Here is a 14,923-nt window from a genome sequence, read left to right on the forward strand (position 1 = left end):
TACCCTTCAACGTTTCTGGCTTTATCGGATGTAGATACACGTTTGACTCTCTCACCATTGGTATATTTGGTATCTGAACCCCTTCTGGAGCCAAAGATGGGAGTAGGATAATCATAACATACAAAAGTCCTAATGCCATGAGTCCGGAAAATAAAAACAATCCGTATTTTACCGCTCTGTTCTTTTGGATGAATGAAGGAAGCATACTATCATCGTTAATTTCGACATAGTAAACGTCTTCTGAGGTCACCATTGGCGTATACTCTTCACCTGTCATTTTGCTAGCACAATTTTGAATGACTACTGCGTCATTACAGCTGAATAAGAGTTCATTAGAATAACAGCAGGTGCTTGTGAAATTAAATAAATGTCAAGTTGGTACCGATAAGATGATAACCGTTACGTAAAAGCACGTGCGCCTGCTGTGGGCCAAAAAAGGGTTTGTTAGGTGTGAAACAGATTATCTATGTACAAAACGTTTAATATCAAGGTAGGCTCATCTACATACACGGAGACTATTTTGAGGATGCAGAATCTTCCTTTGTTTCCCTGTCATCAAAAGCATCAAGCAGGTTACCGTTTAATATGCTGTCCAAAGAATCTGTGATTTGTTTGGTCTCCTCATCTTCTGGCATGGCTTTCAATGCCTTTTCGGCATCGTAGCCTCCTAGAAATATCTTCATTCTGTAAGTGAATTCTTTCAAACTGGATATGTCAAAGTACCAGAAGGCACCAGAGGCAAGCATGCCGAGAGAGGTGGTGGCCAATAAACTTGCGTGGGTAACCGCTACCATTGCATCTTTGTAAAAACTGAACTTAGGAGGAACATGATTGTGTTGATAAAAAGTTGGGTTATATCTTCTCTTTATTACTCCTCTATATGCAATCTTTGAAGCAATATATGTGGCAAGAGTGAATCCATAAAATGTAGCCATTTGGTAAAATCTTCTCTCGTTGTACTTCAATACAGCATCGGTTTTTTTCGAGGGGTCGCCCCTTCCAAAAAGCTTCCCGAAATCAAAACTCGACGACATGTTCAATACCTAGATGTGTATCTTGAGACAGAAAGCACTAATTCCCTTTCCTCTTGACTTGTGCCTCTTCCTTGCTGCCTTCAGCGGTGAACATTTAGTTGTAAGCTGAAGCGAGCAAAAATGTTGAAGCACGCACTTAGCAATGAAAAAATACCTTACAGCGACAGGGCTCAATAAGATAACTAAGTACCGTATTCTAGTGTTAGCGTGAAAAAGCATTTCAATTCCCAGTCGGGAACAAACGTACCTTACACTACATACGTACAAATCTACAGATCTGCTCATTTATTAATTTATTTTGGAAGAAAGGAAGATTTCTCCATACGAAGAAATATAGAAGTGGTATATATTTAGCTACTGGTAACGCTTCAAGACCCCCTGACGGGCTGATTTTTATACTTGCCAACGCTTCAGCATCTCACTATCGGACGTAATGACTGTGACATTGTGCTTTTCATAGTTTTCCGTAGTTTTTTCGTCTTTATCGGGGAAAACGGATTTCGTGAAATCTTTGATGACGTAGGTTTTGAAACCATTCTTGGCGGAGTCTATGCATGAATTCAGCACACAAAAGTCGTATGCAATACCCACGGCAACAACCTCAGTTATGCCATTGTCCTTCAGATACTGGGCACATTCAGTCTTGTGGAGCCCCCACACGTCTTCGAAGCACGAGTAGTACTCTCTATCCTGAAGATATCCTTTAAGAACAATCTTAGTCGGAACACTTTGCGAGCTCAACCATTTTTCAAACACATCATTAAACTCTTTTGGAAACTCAGATCCGACAGTGTTCTGAACACAGTGAACAGGCCATAAGGTATGCAGTTTGGTCTTACCGGAGCGGTCCGGACTAGAGAGAACTTTTGTCGTGTAAGGTTCCGCGGCATGTGTTTTGGCGAAAGAAATGTGGTCAGAAGGGTGCCAATCTTTGGTAGCAATTACTGCATCCCACTTGTACTTCTTGGACATTAGAAGATCAATGATCGGTTTGATGATTTCACGACCATTGGCAACAGCCAATGATCCGTTGGGTGGAAGGAAGTCTTCCTGTAAATCGACTATTAGTAGTGCTATTTTACCTGCCATTATATACGTGACTGTGCTGTTGAGATTCAACGCTAATAAACCACCACTCTGGCAACAAAGGAAATACAATCAACGACGAGGAATGGAGGGAGGATTGAATTTGCAGAAAACAGGTTGTTCTTATAGCATAAGTCTACTTTTCTGCTAAACGAATTGTCAGTAATAATCTTACTGAAACTGGATCAGCAACCCTGTAATCCACGCTTGATCAAGGGCATAATATAGCTCAGTCGTCACGGCCTCTTTCTGTGACATGTGTTTATCCGGTGCATCACGAGGTGGAGATGGTGGGGTCGTGGTCAGCCAAGTCCGACGCACAGCCATTTTTGAGCCGATCGACCTGCCTACTAGTAATTCCTAATCTAGCGGTTGATTGTATTTTTTGACATGCTTTTCCGACTGGATTCTATGAGCCACCTTTTTCTCTCCTCCCAGCACACTGTTTGCCCTCTTGGCTGGAATAAAAGCTCAGCTACTCTCAACCGGATGATGCTAGGAGTACTTGGGAAAAGGTGAAAACTTGTGTCTCTTTTAGCTTGGGAAGAGGTTAATAAGGCCCAAAGCTATCAATATACAAGTATGGATTCGGAGTTGAATCCACATGGTCAAGAAATGATGCGTTTGGACGAGATCATTTTAAAGTTATCGATCCATGATCCAGGAAGTGGAACTGTGAATGGTGACAGTGATGCGTTGCTTGAGGATTTAAGACGCTATTTGTCGGTTTACGTAGACTCCTATGACACTGCTGTGGATGAAAGAGTTAGACTATTACTATCAGAACAGGACTTAAATATCAGGGATGAGAACAAGTTGGAGTTGATCACTATTTTTTCCATCATTAAAACTATTAAACACATAGACTCTTTATTATTGGAGCTGCTGAACGTTGAATCGGTTAGAAAGATTAATGCGCTTCTATGTTCTTTTTTTGGCCTGTTCAGGTACCATTTCCAGCTCCCTGTTCATCACAACAACTACGCGTTCAGAAACTTTGGTTCACTCCTCACATCACCAAACATAAACGTCTTAACTCCATTCATCACATTTATGAGTCGCTCATCTTTGTCCTTTTCCGAGGTAAACAAATCAGAGACATTAGAAAAAACATATTGTTTGCTTCTCGTTTTTCATTGCTTCAATAAAGATTTGTTCAAATTCCTTTCCAAAACTCTTGCCAGCAAATCTAATGTGGCCGATCTTATGCACCATTTCAGTTTAACTCCCATTACAAGTAAAGCAACAGAAATTCCAACACTTTTCACTCTTTACCAAAGAGTTAGAATGTCTGCACTGCTTGAAGAATCAACTTTAGTTGTCGACACAAAGTCTAACAACCTTATGAACATTTTATTTTATTCATTGTTTCACAAGCAATTTTTGGTGCATATGATCACTAGTATTCAAGTTATGCATGATTTTTTTCATTTTCCTCTTCCTGGAAATCTTTTTGAGCTATCAAATAAACTACTTCTAGATGCTAGTCTATTGGACTATCTAACCATTTTCGTTGCAAATGATCCCGGTAATATAGAAGCGTTGGATAACATAGTAAAAGCAAACAATTCTTTAGAAAATGATAGAGATGTTGCTGTTTTTTTGCTTTTGAAATCCTGTCAACACCACTTATTAAACTATAACTTGTTTGCCTCACCAGATATAAGCTTGCTTTCTTATTTGGTTGAGTACAACAATGCCAATTATGCGTCACTTCTCGGAATTACAGAAGGACAAAATGTTTGTGAACTGAATATTACCGCATTGATACCTATTTTTGAAATTATCAATCAAAACGTTAAATTAGATTACCTAAAAGAACGTGAGTTCTTAATTGTTTTCAAGCTTGCGTTGATTAACATAGATCTAAACTTGGATTCTATCGAAGATTTCATGAATTTGAATAGTTTACTCATTGATATAGGATCATCGTTAAGCATACATGCATTAATTGATACAATCCAAACTTTATTATGCATTATTATCAATGATGTAAAATTTAGGCATCCCACTTTTAGCCAGATCCCTAAAAATTTTCAAAACATTTTAGGCTTTCAGTTTATTCCACCTGTTTATCGTTCTGACATGTCATTTGAAAATAATATTGATCTCCAATCGGAATTTTTTGGGCCTATGTTTACTTCTTTGCAGGAATTGGAGAATTATCCAGGTTTGGTAGCAACAGCATCAGAAATTTTATTGGAGGACTGTTTGACAATCATTCTTTCTATAAAAAGTAAGGTGTTCAGATTCTTGAAAAATTTGAATAATGAAACTAATGTTTTGAGATTACCGGATCTGTTTTCAGATGATAACAAAAACGAAGAATATCCTTTACATGTCTTTAAGCAGGGTATTTCAACCAAAATTGGTAGTTTCAAATCGAGTAAATCTCTAAACTACAAACTACTAAACTCTTCAATATCATTAGGTATTGTTGCAAATTTGAGTTTGTTAGTAGTCGGTGATAATTACAAATCACTAAGATCTTCTGATTTTATGATCGATAACTCTCTATCAAGACTTTTGAATGAGTTTACAGTTGATTGTACCTTAACCTTTTTGATCATTTACCAAGAATTTGGCCTTTTGAGCCTATTTAAGAAAATCAGAAATTTAAACAATGAAAACTTGAAAATGGTTGCACCATCGGCATCTCTACTATCGAAAGTTTTTCAAGCCAAGAGTACAGATTCAAAGTCAGAAATAAACTCTGTAATTCAAACTTCGAGTTTTGAAATAGCCTCTGAGATTTTAAACAAAAGTGTCATTTCTAGCAACTTGCTAAGACAGTATGTTGAACTATTTGATGACGGACAATCTAAACCATTTAAATCATTGAATAAGTTTCTCAAATCGCATCCATCTACTTTGAAACCTTCTAAAATTTCAAAAGGTACAGTTATATTGGATTTGGCCGAGTATAAAACTGCCCTAGCTTTTCATTAAAGGATGTGTAACTCATTCAAATTTGTTGAAAAAATCATTACAGTTACAAAATAAGATCAAACGTATATAAATGAAGATATTCACTAAATATATAAATTATATACAGCAACCTCAAGTAGAAGGTATCTTTGATATGAAAAAAAAATTATACAAACCACTTTGATATAACAGCTTTTGCTTCAGCGCTGTAGCTGTTGAGCATTGCCATGCTTTGATCTTCGGGTAAAGTTGCCAACAAACTTTTGACAGAGGCAACTACATTGGCAGCAGTGTCACCTGAAATTGAGGCGTAAAGTAGAGCCTGTACAACACTATCCACAATCTGTGATACCTTCGTTGACACTAAAGGATGGTGTTGATTTATTATTTGTGATAGAAAGGTGTATGCGATTCGTGCTGCCTCTTCATTCTGGCAAACAGGGAATAATGTAATCCATGTAGAAATCAAGTCGTTAACGTCAGAAATTCTGTCACCATAAAATTGAATTATCAATGCAAGAGTAGAACACATGAATTCTGTTGCGTCAATATTATCAGGTGCACGAGAATCTGGGATGCTTGTCATTTGCGTCAGTATTGGTATGCACGCCAAGCAAAAGGTTGAATAATCTGAGCTACTTGGTGATTGTGCGCAAAGTCCAACACATCTAGACGCGATCTCACGAACTTTGGAGTCAGATGAAGAAAGAGCTTCACCAACTGGATTAAGGAATAACTCATGAAGTTTAAAAGTTTCATTACCGCCATATTTGATTAAATCACAAATCACCTGGATTGCAAATCTTTTCAAAATTGGATTTTCATCACAGAGAAACTTGTTGACTGTAGGTGTAAGTTCCATAAAACCAGGTATGAATCTAACTCCGGAATTCTCAAAAACTGAGCTTATACCTTTACCAACTTCCTCTAATAATTCTTCATCGGAACAGTCATCATCATATTCAGACACTTCTTCGTTGTAATCGTCGTCAACGTCGTCTCGGGTATTAATTCTTTCATAAATGTCGGATAAGTTACAATTGATCGATTTCGCTATACTAATCAGCTGCGTATCATCGAGGGCTTGCGGACCCATCAGTTCAAGACATTTTAATAATGCGTAGTAGTAAGCAAAGAATAGTTCAACAGCAGGGTCACTCTCTAACTGCGGGATCAATTTATTAGCCATACTCTTCCATAAGGTATATGATTCGGCCGTCTGTGACGAGCCGGTTGAGTCAATACAGCACTTTAACAAGGCAGGCATAGTTACTGCACAAGTACCTCTGACACCGTCATGTAAATAAAAATCCAAACCAGGGATGACTATCTCGTTTGCAATTTCAGAAACGTAAGGCACAAATGCGTCGTCTAAAACTTCAGCATACAGCTTGATAATCTCGATCGCAGAAGCTTTATCGTCCAACACGGAGGTATGGACAGCTATATGCTTACCAGACAATTGAATGACTTCGTATTCTTCATTTTGGTTGATTTCTTCGAGCTGCTCTTCTTCGACGATGGAAATATCTTGAGTTGCCTTAGCCTGTTCCAACAAAGGTGGTAATACACCTGGTAAAAATGGTAAAAACGACTTGCCAATCAATTTACAAACTCTGCTCCAACCCTTTTCAAGGTATGGTTTCACTGGGTCATCATCACCCTGTAAGTTGTTTTGCAAATATGTGAAAATTTCCAGAATTTGAGTAGCACTTTCTGTAAACTTCTCTTTACCCACTGCAGAAGCAATCAAAGTTGCACATTCAATGGATTTAGCAATTAAACTTCTGTTTGTGTGGTCAACATCGGATTTCATGACAGTCAATAATAATGGCATTAAGGTATCATAATATTTGATAAATCTATTCTCGGCAGCGTCGGCAACAACTGCAATTGTTGTGATCACCTGCTCTTGAACATATCTCTTTGGAGATGATTTAAGTAATGATAGCAAGTTGTTCAAAAGATCATCTAGATATGGTTCGACTATATCCTTAGTTGCCTCTTCACAAAAGTTTACAAGAGCAGCAGCAGCGTGTGTCTGAACACGTGGTACGTTTCTTGTTGATAACATTGAGATTAATGCCGGCAAAATTCTGTTACCTGATGACCTTTGGATTACAGTTGCAAAATCGGTCGACATTTGGCCCAAGGCATTACAGCAAGCAAATTGAACTCTGGGCTGGTTATCGGACAGTGAAGGTAAAATCAGGTCCAACAGTTTTGGAATTTCAGAAATCAGAACATCTGCACAACCTTCAGTAGCCGACGATAATGCCATCAAAGCAGCCTGTCTTTCACGCCAATTTTGTGACTGTAACATATGTGGCAAATATTGAAAGAGAGGACCCGCTAAACATTGACCATTCAATTTGAGAGCTACTCTATCCAAGGATTGTCTGGCTGCATTATATTCTTCTTCTTCGCCTTCATCATTAGGATCATCAACATTATTCCATTCGGCACAATCATCGTCATCAATACAAACTTCAGTCATCAACTTCAATGTAACAATCACGATTGCAGACGAATAAGAGGGTTCTCTTTTACACATGTTTGGAGATGACTCTGAGAAACTCGTCAACAACTCTAGTGCAGTCAATCTTGCATTTGACTCTAACTCTTGGTTCTGGGAAACTTCTGAGCAAAAGCTAATTATGGTCTCAAACATAGGCTTGAAAATTTTTGGAGCAAGGATAACTAAGTCAATGAGACTTTCCAAAACTGAAGCCAATGCTGTATCATTCCCATTACTCAAAAGTCTTGGTAAAGAGTTAAGCAAATTTGGCAACAGCTGCGATAGAATTGACCATGTTGACTTTGGCAAATTCTCGAAAAAGGCAACAAAGGCTGTACATGTGGCAATTCTAACGTCGTCAGATGAATCCTCAAAACCAGAATGGAACATTTTCAAAAACGACTCATTCAGATCATGATTACTGATGATTTGAGGTGTAGTTGTGATCATTCTGAAAGACGATTCTTTCATAACCGGGTCCCCAGTAGTCGCTTGCAAAATTGTTGGTAACAACTCGGGCCATTCAAAATCATCCTTGGCCACTTCAGCAATAGCATCCGCAAGTTTGTGTCTCACATTCTTAGTCTGGTTGGAAACGAAACCTTGCAAAAGCACCCGACGAACTTCGGCCTTTGCAGCATGACTTATATGATCCACCTGTCTGTCAGTGACAGAAAACCCTTGATAATTTGGGGATTTGATGGCAAAGCGTCTAAACAAGACTGCAGCAAATGCCCTAGTATTTTCATCTGCACCGTTAGCTGCCTGCTCTGCGAGAAACACCAGCAATACATCGATCTTATCCTTCGTGAACCATTCGTTGTTCAAAGCACTTTCTGCTTGCTTACGATATGTGTTATCAGTGGACGACAATGCCGACAATAAATTTCCAAGTGCCTCCTGGATCTCTGGAGGGATGTTGGACATTGTCAGAATGCGTGTACTTCTAGTTCTCCTGACAAAAGTCACTAATTATCCGTTTTTGCAAAAATTCAGGTCGATTTGGAGCGTGTGACGAGATATTGAGGTCAGGGTCAAGCTTGTTAGGGTACTTGAAAGGCGTTAATTACGCAATGGCGGCCTTCCAGGGTGTAAAACAACAGGAAAAAAAAGAAGGGAGGATTAATGCTGAACACGTTAAGAACCAGTGAGGGTGAAAAATTTCAAACAATCCCATTCGTGCACGGGTGTTCCAGTGCGATTACCTGTTTTCATTTTTTTTTTTTTATCATGAAAAAAGTTTATATAGATAAAAATTAAAGATAGAGAAAGAAAGGTTGTACAAAGGGTCAAGGAGTTGAAGGCCACATAGATCCTATCAGACAGATATATATAGTTTCAAAAACAACGGCAAATATGGGACTTGCTGGAACGAGAACAAAACAGAGGTTCGGATTGGATCCTAGAAACACACATTGGTCAAATAATACCCACAGATTTGGACACCAGCACCTTGTGAAGCTTGGATGGGAACCCGGAAAGGGGTTAGGTTTAACAAATGATGCTTTGACCTCGCATATCAAGATTACAATGAAGACTGATAATGTAGGATTGGGAGCCACTTTGGCGAAGAAGCGAGCCAAGCAAGACGAATTTGACAGTGGTGAAAATATGCACCTGGATGCATTTCAACGGTTATTAGGAAGATTAAATGGTAACGAAGAGAAGATATCGAAAGAGGTCGACCGGAAGAGAAATGAACGAATTCTTAATGGCCGCTGGGGGATAAACTTTGTTCTGGGGGATACGTTATCCAGTACGTGGGACAAGGAAAACAGACATTTGATAAGTACAGAGGTTGTCAGCAACAAGAAAAGAAAAAACGAGGAGACAGAACCTGTGGCGGAGCCTCCTGTTAAGAAATCCAAAAAAGAGAAGAAGGAAAAGAAGGAAAAGAAGGAAAAGAAGGAAAAGAAGGAAAAGAAGGAGAAGAAGGAGAAGACAGAGAAGAAGGAGAAAAAGGAGAAGACGGAGAAGAAGGAAAAGAAGGAGAAGACGGAGAAGACGGAGAAGAAGGAGAAGAAGGAGAAGAAGGAGAAGAAGGAGAAGAAAGATAAAAAGGAAAAGAAGCACAAGAATGACAAAACATCTAAAGACGTGACGAGGGATTCTATGTTGAAGCCTAAGACTGAAGTCTCTTCTACCAATGTCCTGGGAAGCAAAATGGCTTTGAGATCTAAGTGGATCAGGCAGAAGCGTGCCGCAGTAATGGACGAGAAAGCACTGCAAGAGATTTTTATGATCAAATGAAGTAAAAAATATATCCATTTTTCGTCTTGCCTTCTTGTCATATAAAACGTTTTATAATTGCATACCACCGACTAGGTTTAATAGAATTCACACCGATTTTTTGTAAATTTTATGCTTCCTTAATCTATTTACCAACATATGTTTCTATTTGTTCAACTATACGAAAGGAGAGTAAGGTATATTTTATTTTTATATAAAAGAAATACAATGAAAGAAGGGGGTCAAAATACCTGGAACCTATTGAGCATAAAAAAAAGAAGTGCCTTTAAGCAGCTAATGATGGGGAGCATCATTAGACTAGAATCATGGTTATACCTCCGAGGGTCACGGAAGCAACCAATGTCACAATGTATGCAGATGAAAGACCTAGAGAACGGAAAGGAGTTTCAAGGCCAGATGCGCCAGCCTTGGAGGAAGAGCTGATGCTTGAAACAGCTGAGGTCTGAGAAGAAGATTCGTCCTTGCTGCTATCATCCTTCTTGGCAGTTTTGGTACTCTTACCGGTCTGTCCGTCAGAAGTTGCAGTTGCCTGCTTGCTCTTTCCACCGCCAGAAGCACCTCCACTAGCAGAAGCATTCTTGAGAACAGAAGAACAAGTGGAAGCAGAAGATGCAGAGACAACAGTAGCAGAACCAGAAAAGTCGCATGCAGAACTCTTCTTTCCTTGGTCTTCGTAGTACTTGTTCAAAACGTAGTTCAGCTTTTCTTTTGAAGAGCAGAATGAGTAAGGACCGTAATCACCCTCAGAACCATCAGCATTGATGTCGTCGCAAGAGATGTAGTTACAGACGGTACCAAACAAATCAGCGTAATCATCGTCATCAACATCGTCGTCAACGACACAAAGGGAAGCCTTTGAAATACAGTCACAAACGTCCTGCTCTGGGGTTGGTGGCAAAGCGGTGGCAGCAATCCAGTTACCACCGGTAACTGGACATTTCAGTTGGTGAGCACTAGCAGAAGCTTGAGAAACCGTTGCACTGCTTGGGTGAATAGCATTCATTTCGCTCTTCAAGTTGGTGAAGTCGCCCAAAGTGGATACGGAGTTACCCTTGAGAGATATTAAACCATAGTTGTTTTCTTCTTCGAAATACATGTAGACAATACCACCAGACCAGACGTCAGTCATCTTGTCGGAGAAAAGCGTGCCAACTTCGGTGAACTTTCTTGGGTGTTCGGAGTTACAACCGTATTCAGAGAAAAAAATTGGAATGGTTAAATTGGAAAATTCCTTGGTTCTGTCCTCGTAACCAGAGGAGGAGAAGCTGGCGTCACCACACCACTCGTACATGTTGATACCATAGAAGTCGGCCTTGACGTCATTTTCACCACATGCAAAGAAGTCGGCGGAGGAGGCTCTAGTATGAGAGTCGTCGTTAGCAGAGTAACCGACAGGGATGTCTCTGTAACCCTTGTCAGAGATGTAGGCCTTCATGTCTCTGATGGCGGCCTTAACAAATGGAGCAGAGTCACTGTTGGTAGAGTTTGTGACGACTTCGTTACCGGCGAAGAAACCAAGAACGTTATCGTAGCCTTGCATCATGTCAATGACGGAGGTGTATCTTTCGTACAACTCAGTAGTCCACTCTGGGTTGTCAGTGATGATAGATTCTTTTGGAGCAGACAAATCGGCAATGACGTAGATGCCTGCGTCCTGAAGTGCCTCCATGCAGGCATCGTGGTTCCCCGTGGCATTGAGGGCGTAGATTCTGAGGACGTTTGTGTTCAACTGGGTCAAGTAAGGAATGTCTCTCTTACACGCGTCTTCATCAATCAACGGGTCGACGTAAGAGGCATCCGAGGACAGGTTGGCCGTGTTCTGCTGGTACGCGACACCCCTGATGTAAAACTGGGAGCCGTTGTTGGAGTAGAAGAACTTGTTTCCGACAACTTCGACGGTGGGGAAGTCTGCGGCGTGTGAGATGCCGGCAAACAACAACGACGAGATCGCTGCGGTGAGTGTGCTTGTGAACTTCATCTTCTGGTGTGTTGTGAGCTTCCTTGGTACTGGGTATCTAGCGTAAATCAGCTGCTTTTCTTTATCTTATCCAAAACGAATGTGAGAAGTTGATACGCGGAGGCGGAAGAAAAGAAAGGACGGAAACGAAAGTGTGTGTTGTTCGACGAACGAGTGGATCGAAGAGAAACAGAAACGAATTAAAAAACTTAGAAGTAGGAAAAGGAAGAGGCACAAGAGCAGAACAGCAAGACACAACTCGGTCCCAAGCCCATCCTTCAAGCTGCTGGAAACAGCAAAAGTTATATATCAGACAGACGCAACAACGCCTGCTTTCCAGCCTGCTCCGACGCCTCTCTTGTTGCTACACTGCCGTCTCGAGGGTGTCGCCAACCGTCCCTGATGCAGACCACGCCAGACAAAAATAGAACAAAAGAAACGAACAGGGGACGTCCGAGACAGCTGCTGCTCAAAACGCCTACCACGCCAGCCGCAGCCGTGTTGATGCTATTAGCCGAACGCGGTAGTCCGAGGCCGGTGACGCGGTGCGGGGCGGGTTCTAGACGGGCCGGTGACGCAATCGCGATGGTTCTGGGCCTGGCGACATGAATGGCTCCTCGGACGGGGCCTGAGCGACGGCTGCAAGGGGCAAAAGGACAACAACACGGGAGGCGGAGATCATCTGGAGACACCGCCTGGCGATCAGGTGTGACGACACAGACAGCAAACAAACAACAAACAACAAGCAACAAACAGACAACCCGATAACATCACAGCCCCCCTGTGCTAGAGGGCCAGACCTTCCAGAGGATCGAGGTTGCAGCTGCTGCTGTTGTTGTGGTTTGCAGCACGGAGCTGCAGAGCCAGGTATAACTGGAGCAGTCCGCCGTCTGTCGGTGGAGGTGTGTGAGTGTGGAAGAGCCGTCTTGCGCCGGAGAGTGCTGTACTTGTAGGGTGGTTGGTACACGGGACATTCATTTCGATAAAAAAGCACGGTACTGGAAATATTGAGAGTATATATGTATAAATATAATAATAATGCTAAACAGAGAAAAGATGAAATTGATTGTTTTTTGTGTTTTCACCCACAGAGCACATTGAAATTGGGTCGATGGTGTGAGAAGGATGGAGTGGTACAGGAAAGGGGATTATAGCAACAAAGCTGCAACAAGACCGAAAAGTCCCATTGCGGAAGAGGAACGGACAACGCCGGCGTCAGCCTTGCTGGAAGAGGAGATGGAGGAAACCTTGGATGAGGAGGACGAAGAGTCGACACCCTTCTCGGCCTCAGAGGTCTTGTCTGCCTTCTTGGCGGAGGACGTCTTGGTCTTGGTATCCTTGGAAGTGGTGGAGTCTGCGTCAGTGGAAGTGGCGGAAGTGGCACCAGAGGCACCGACAGCGGATCCTAAACCGGATTGGCCAGCAGCTGAGATGACAGACTTACAGGAAGATGGGGTGGTACCGGTGACAACGGTGGCAGAGCCAGAGAAGTCACAGGCAGACTTGTTCTTGTTTTGTGCCTTGTAGTACAAGTCCAAAACGAAAGACAACTTGTCCTTAGAGGAGCAGAAGGAGTAAGCACCATATTTACCCTTTGCACCGTTGGCATTAATACCATCGCAGTCAATGTTTGCGCAGACGTAACTGAACAAGTCCTCATAATCGTCATCATCAACGTCGTCAGCAACAACACAAGACAAGGAGTTGGCCATACAGTCACAGACACTGTCATTTGGAGTTGGTGGCAAGTTGGTGGCAGCCTTCCAGTAGGAAGCAAAGCCAGTAGGACAAGACATGATCTTGGCAGAAGTCGAGATGTCGGAGGTCTTGGCGCTGGTTGGGTTGATGTTGTTTATCTCAGAGGAATAGTACTTGAAGTCAGCCATGGTGGAAACTGTGTCGTTGTCAACAACAGACACTAAACCATAGTTGTTAACTTCCTGGTAGTACATGTAAACAATACCACCAGACCAGACATCGGTCATTTCGTCAGAAAAGATGGTTCCAATTTCAGTGAACTTTCTTGGTTGAACTTCGTTACAACCGTATTCAGAGAAGAAGACTGGGATAGTCATGTTTGAGAATTCCTGGGTTCTGTCTTGGAAACCAGAACTTTTGAAGTTAGCGTTACCACACCATTCGTACATGTTGATACCATAGAAGTCGGCCTTGATGTCGTTGTCACCGCAGGCAAAGTAGTCTGCAGATGGGATTCTGGTGTGGGCGTCATCGTTGGCAGAGTAACCAACAGGAATATCTCTGTACCCCTTGTCGGAGATGTATGCCTTCATGTCTCTGATGGCGGCCTTGACGAATGGAGCAGCGTTGGTGTCGGTAGAGTTGGTGATGACCTCGTTACCGGCGAAGAAACCAAGAACGTTATCGTAACCTTGCATCATGTCGATGACAGAGGTGTATCTTTCGTATAACTTCAAGTCCCACTCAGGGCTGATAGAAGAGATGGCCAGGGTTGGTTCGGCCAAGTCGGCAATGACATAGATGCCTGCGTCCTTGAGCAAGTCCATACAAGCGTCATGGTCAGCTTCAGCGTCCAGAGCGTAGACTCTGAGGACATTTGTGTTAAGTTCGGTCAAGTAAGGGATATCTCTCTTACAGGTTTCTTCGTCGGCTAGAGGATCGACGAAACTGGTGTTGTCATTAGAGGAAACGTCCTTCTGGTAAGCGACACCTCTGATGTAGAACTGGGAGCCGTTGTTGGAGTAGAAGAACTTGTTTCCAACAACCTCGATCGTTGGGAAGTCGTCGGAGGAGGCAGCAGCTTGGCCTAAGTAGCTCAAGACAGAGACTGCCAAAGGAGTGAATTTGTTGAAAAGCATGGTTGTCCTTGAAGAAACTCTCTGATCCTTAAATTCTCTATCTCTTTTTCAAAAACAGACCGGGGGGACAAAACGTATATGTAGCAAACGAACGGATGAAGGAAGAATGGGGCACAGCAGGGTACAAATAAGGGTAGCAGGACAAGCCTAACCAAGTTGAAGAAATACGGCACAATACAGCCCACTCCAGCACATAATGTCGCAGAGCAGGTCAAAAAAAATGGGAAAACTTCACCACCACACCGCGACCGGATCAACACACCTTGCCATCAACAAAACCGCGTTCTCAGCCAATCGCAGGCCGCGCTTCCGC

General features: G+C 42.0%; 7 protein-coding genes across 7 annotated transcripts; 2 read left to right on the plus strand and 5 right to left on the minus strand.

Moving 5' to 3' along the window:
- Nucleotides 1-515: 515 nt before the first annotated feature.
- Nucleotides 516-1,034, minus strand: PICMEDRAFT_10428 (hypothetical protein; the record flags this gene model as incomplete). The annotated part of the gene is made up of 1 exon (XM_019159668.1): nt 516-1,034. One exon carries the CDS (start codon nt 1,032-1,034, stop codon nt 516-518), a length of 519 nt encoding a protein of 172 aa, XP_019018544.1.
- A 249-nt stretch (nt 1,035-1,283) lies between these two features.
- PICMEDRAFT_15380 (hypothetical protein) lies at nt 1,284-2,313 on the minus strand. The gene has a single exon (XM_019160799.1). It carries the CDS (start codon nt 2,121-2,123, stop codon nt 1,428-1,430), a length of 696 nt encoding a protein of 231 aa, XP_019018545.1. The 5' UTR covers nt 2,124-2,313; the 3' UTR covers nt 1,284-1,427.
- Nucleotides 2,314-2,702: 389 nt separating this feature from the next.
- Nucleotides 2,703-5,069, plus strand: PICMEDRAFT_71505 (hypothetical protein; the record flags this gene model as incomplete). Its single annotated transcript, XM_019163939.1, has 1 exon — nt 2,703-5,069. One exon carries the CDS (start codon nt 2,703-2,705, stop codon nt 5,067-5,069), a length of 2,367 nt encoding a protein of 788 aa, XP_019018546.1.
- A 70-nt stretch (nt 5,070-5,139) lies between these two features.
- PICMEDRAFT_15381 (hypothetical protein) lies at nt 5,140-8,619 on the minus strand. The gene has a single exon (XM_019160800.1). It carries the CDS (start codon nt 8,491-8,493, stop codon nt 5,215-5,217), a length of 3,279 nt encoding a protein of 1,092 aa, XP_019018547.1. The 5' UTR covers nt 8,494-8,619; the 3' UTR covers nt 5,140-5,214.
- Nucleotides 8,620-8,867: 248 nt separating this feature from the next.
- Nucleotides 8,868-9,847, plus strand: PICMEDRAFT_15383 (hypothetical protein). The gene has a single exon (XM_019160801.1). It carries the CDS (start codon nt 8,923-8,925, stop codon nt 9,814-9,816), a length of 894 nt encoding a protein of 297 aa, XP_019018548.1. The 5' UTR covers nt 8,868-8,922; the 3' UTR covers nt 9,817-9,847.
- Nucleotides 9,848-10,108: 261 nt separating this feature from the next.
- PICMEDRAFT_71508 (hypothetical protein) lies at nt 10,109-11,794 on the minus strand (the record flags this gene model as incomplete). The annotated part of the gene is made up of 1 exon (XM_019163940.1): nt 10,109-11,794. One exon carries the CDS (start codon nt 11,792-11,794, stop codon nt 10,109-10,111), a length of 1,686 nt encoding a protein of 561 aa, XP_019018549.1.
- Nucleotides 11,795-12,921: 1,127 nt separating this feature from the next.
- On the minus strand, nt 12,922-14,610 carry PICMEDRAFT_71509 (hypothetical protein; the record flags this gene model as incomplete). Its single annotated transcript, XM_019163941.1, has 1 exon — nt 12,922-14,610. The coding sequence occupies one exon, from the start codon at nt 14,608-14,610 to the stop codon at nt 12,922-12,924; it is 1,689 nt and encodes a 562-aa protein (XP_019018550.1).
- Between the last annotated feature and the right edge of the window lie 313 nt (nt 14,611-14,923).

Source organism: Pichia membranifaciens, assembly GCF_001661235.1.
Source record: "Pichia membranifaciens NRRL Y-2026 unplaced genomic scaffold PICMEscaffold_2, whole genome shotgun sequence".
Taxonomy (NCBI): domain Eukaryota; kingdom Fungi; phylum Ascomycota; class Pichiomycetes; order Pichiales; family Pichiaceae; genus Pichia; species Pichia membranifaciens.

What these genes read in the sequence shown, in the direction of transcription:
- PICMEDRAFT_15383 (XM_019160801.1), top strand. Translation starts at nt 8,923, where the DNA reads ATGGGACTTGCTGGAACGAGAACAAAACAGAGGTTCGGATTGGATCCT.
- PICMEDRAFT_15380 (XM_019160799.1), bottom strand. Translation starts at nt 2,123, where the DNA reads ATGGCAGGTAAAATAGCACTACTAATAGTCGATTTACAGGAAGACTTC.
- PICMEDRAFT_15381 (XM_019160800.1), bottom strand. Translation starts at nt 8,493, where the DNA reads ATGTCCAACATCCCTCCAGAGATCCAGGAGGCACTTGGAAATTTATTG.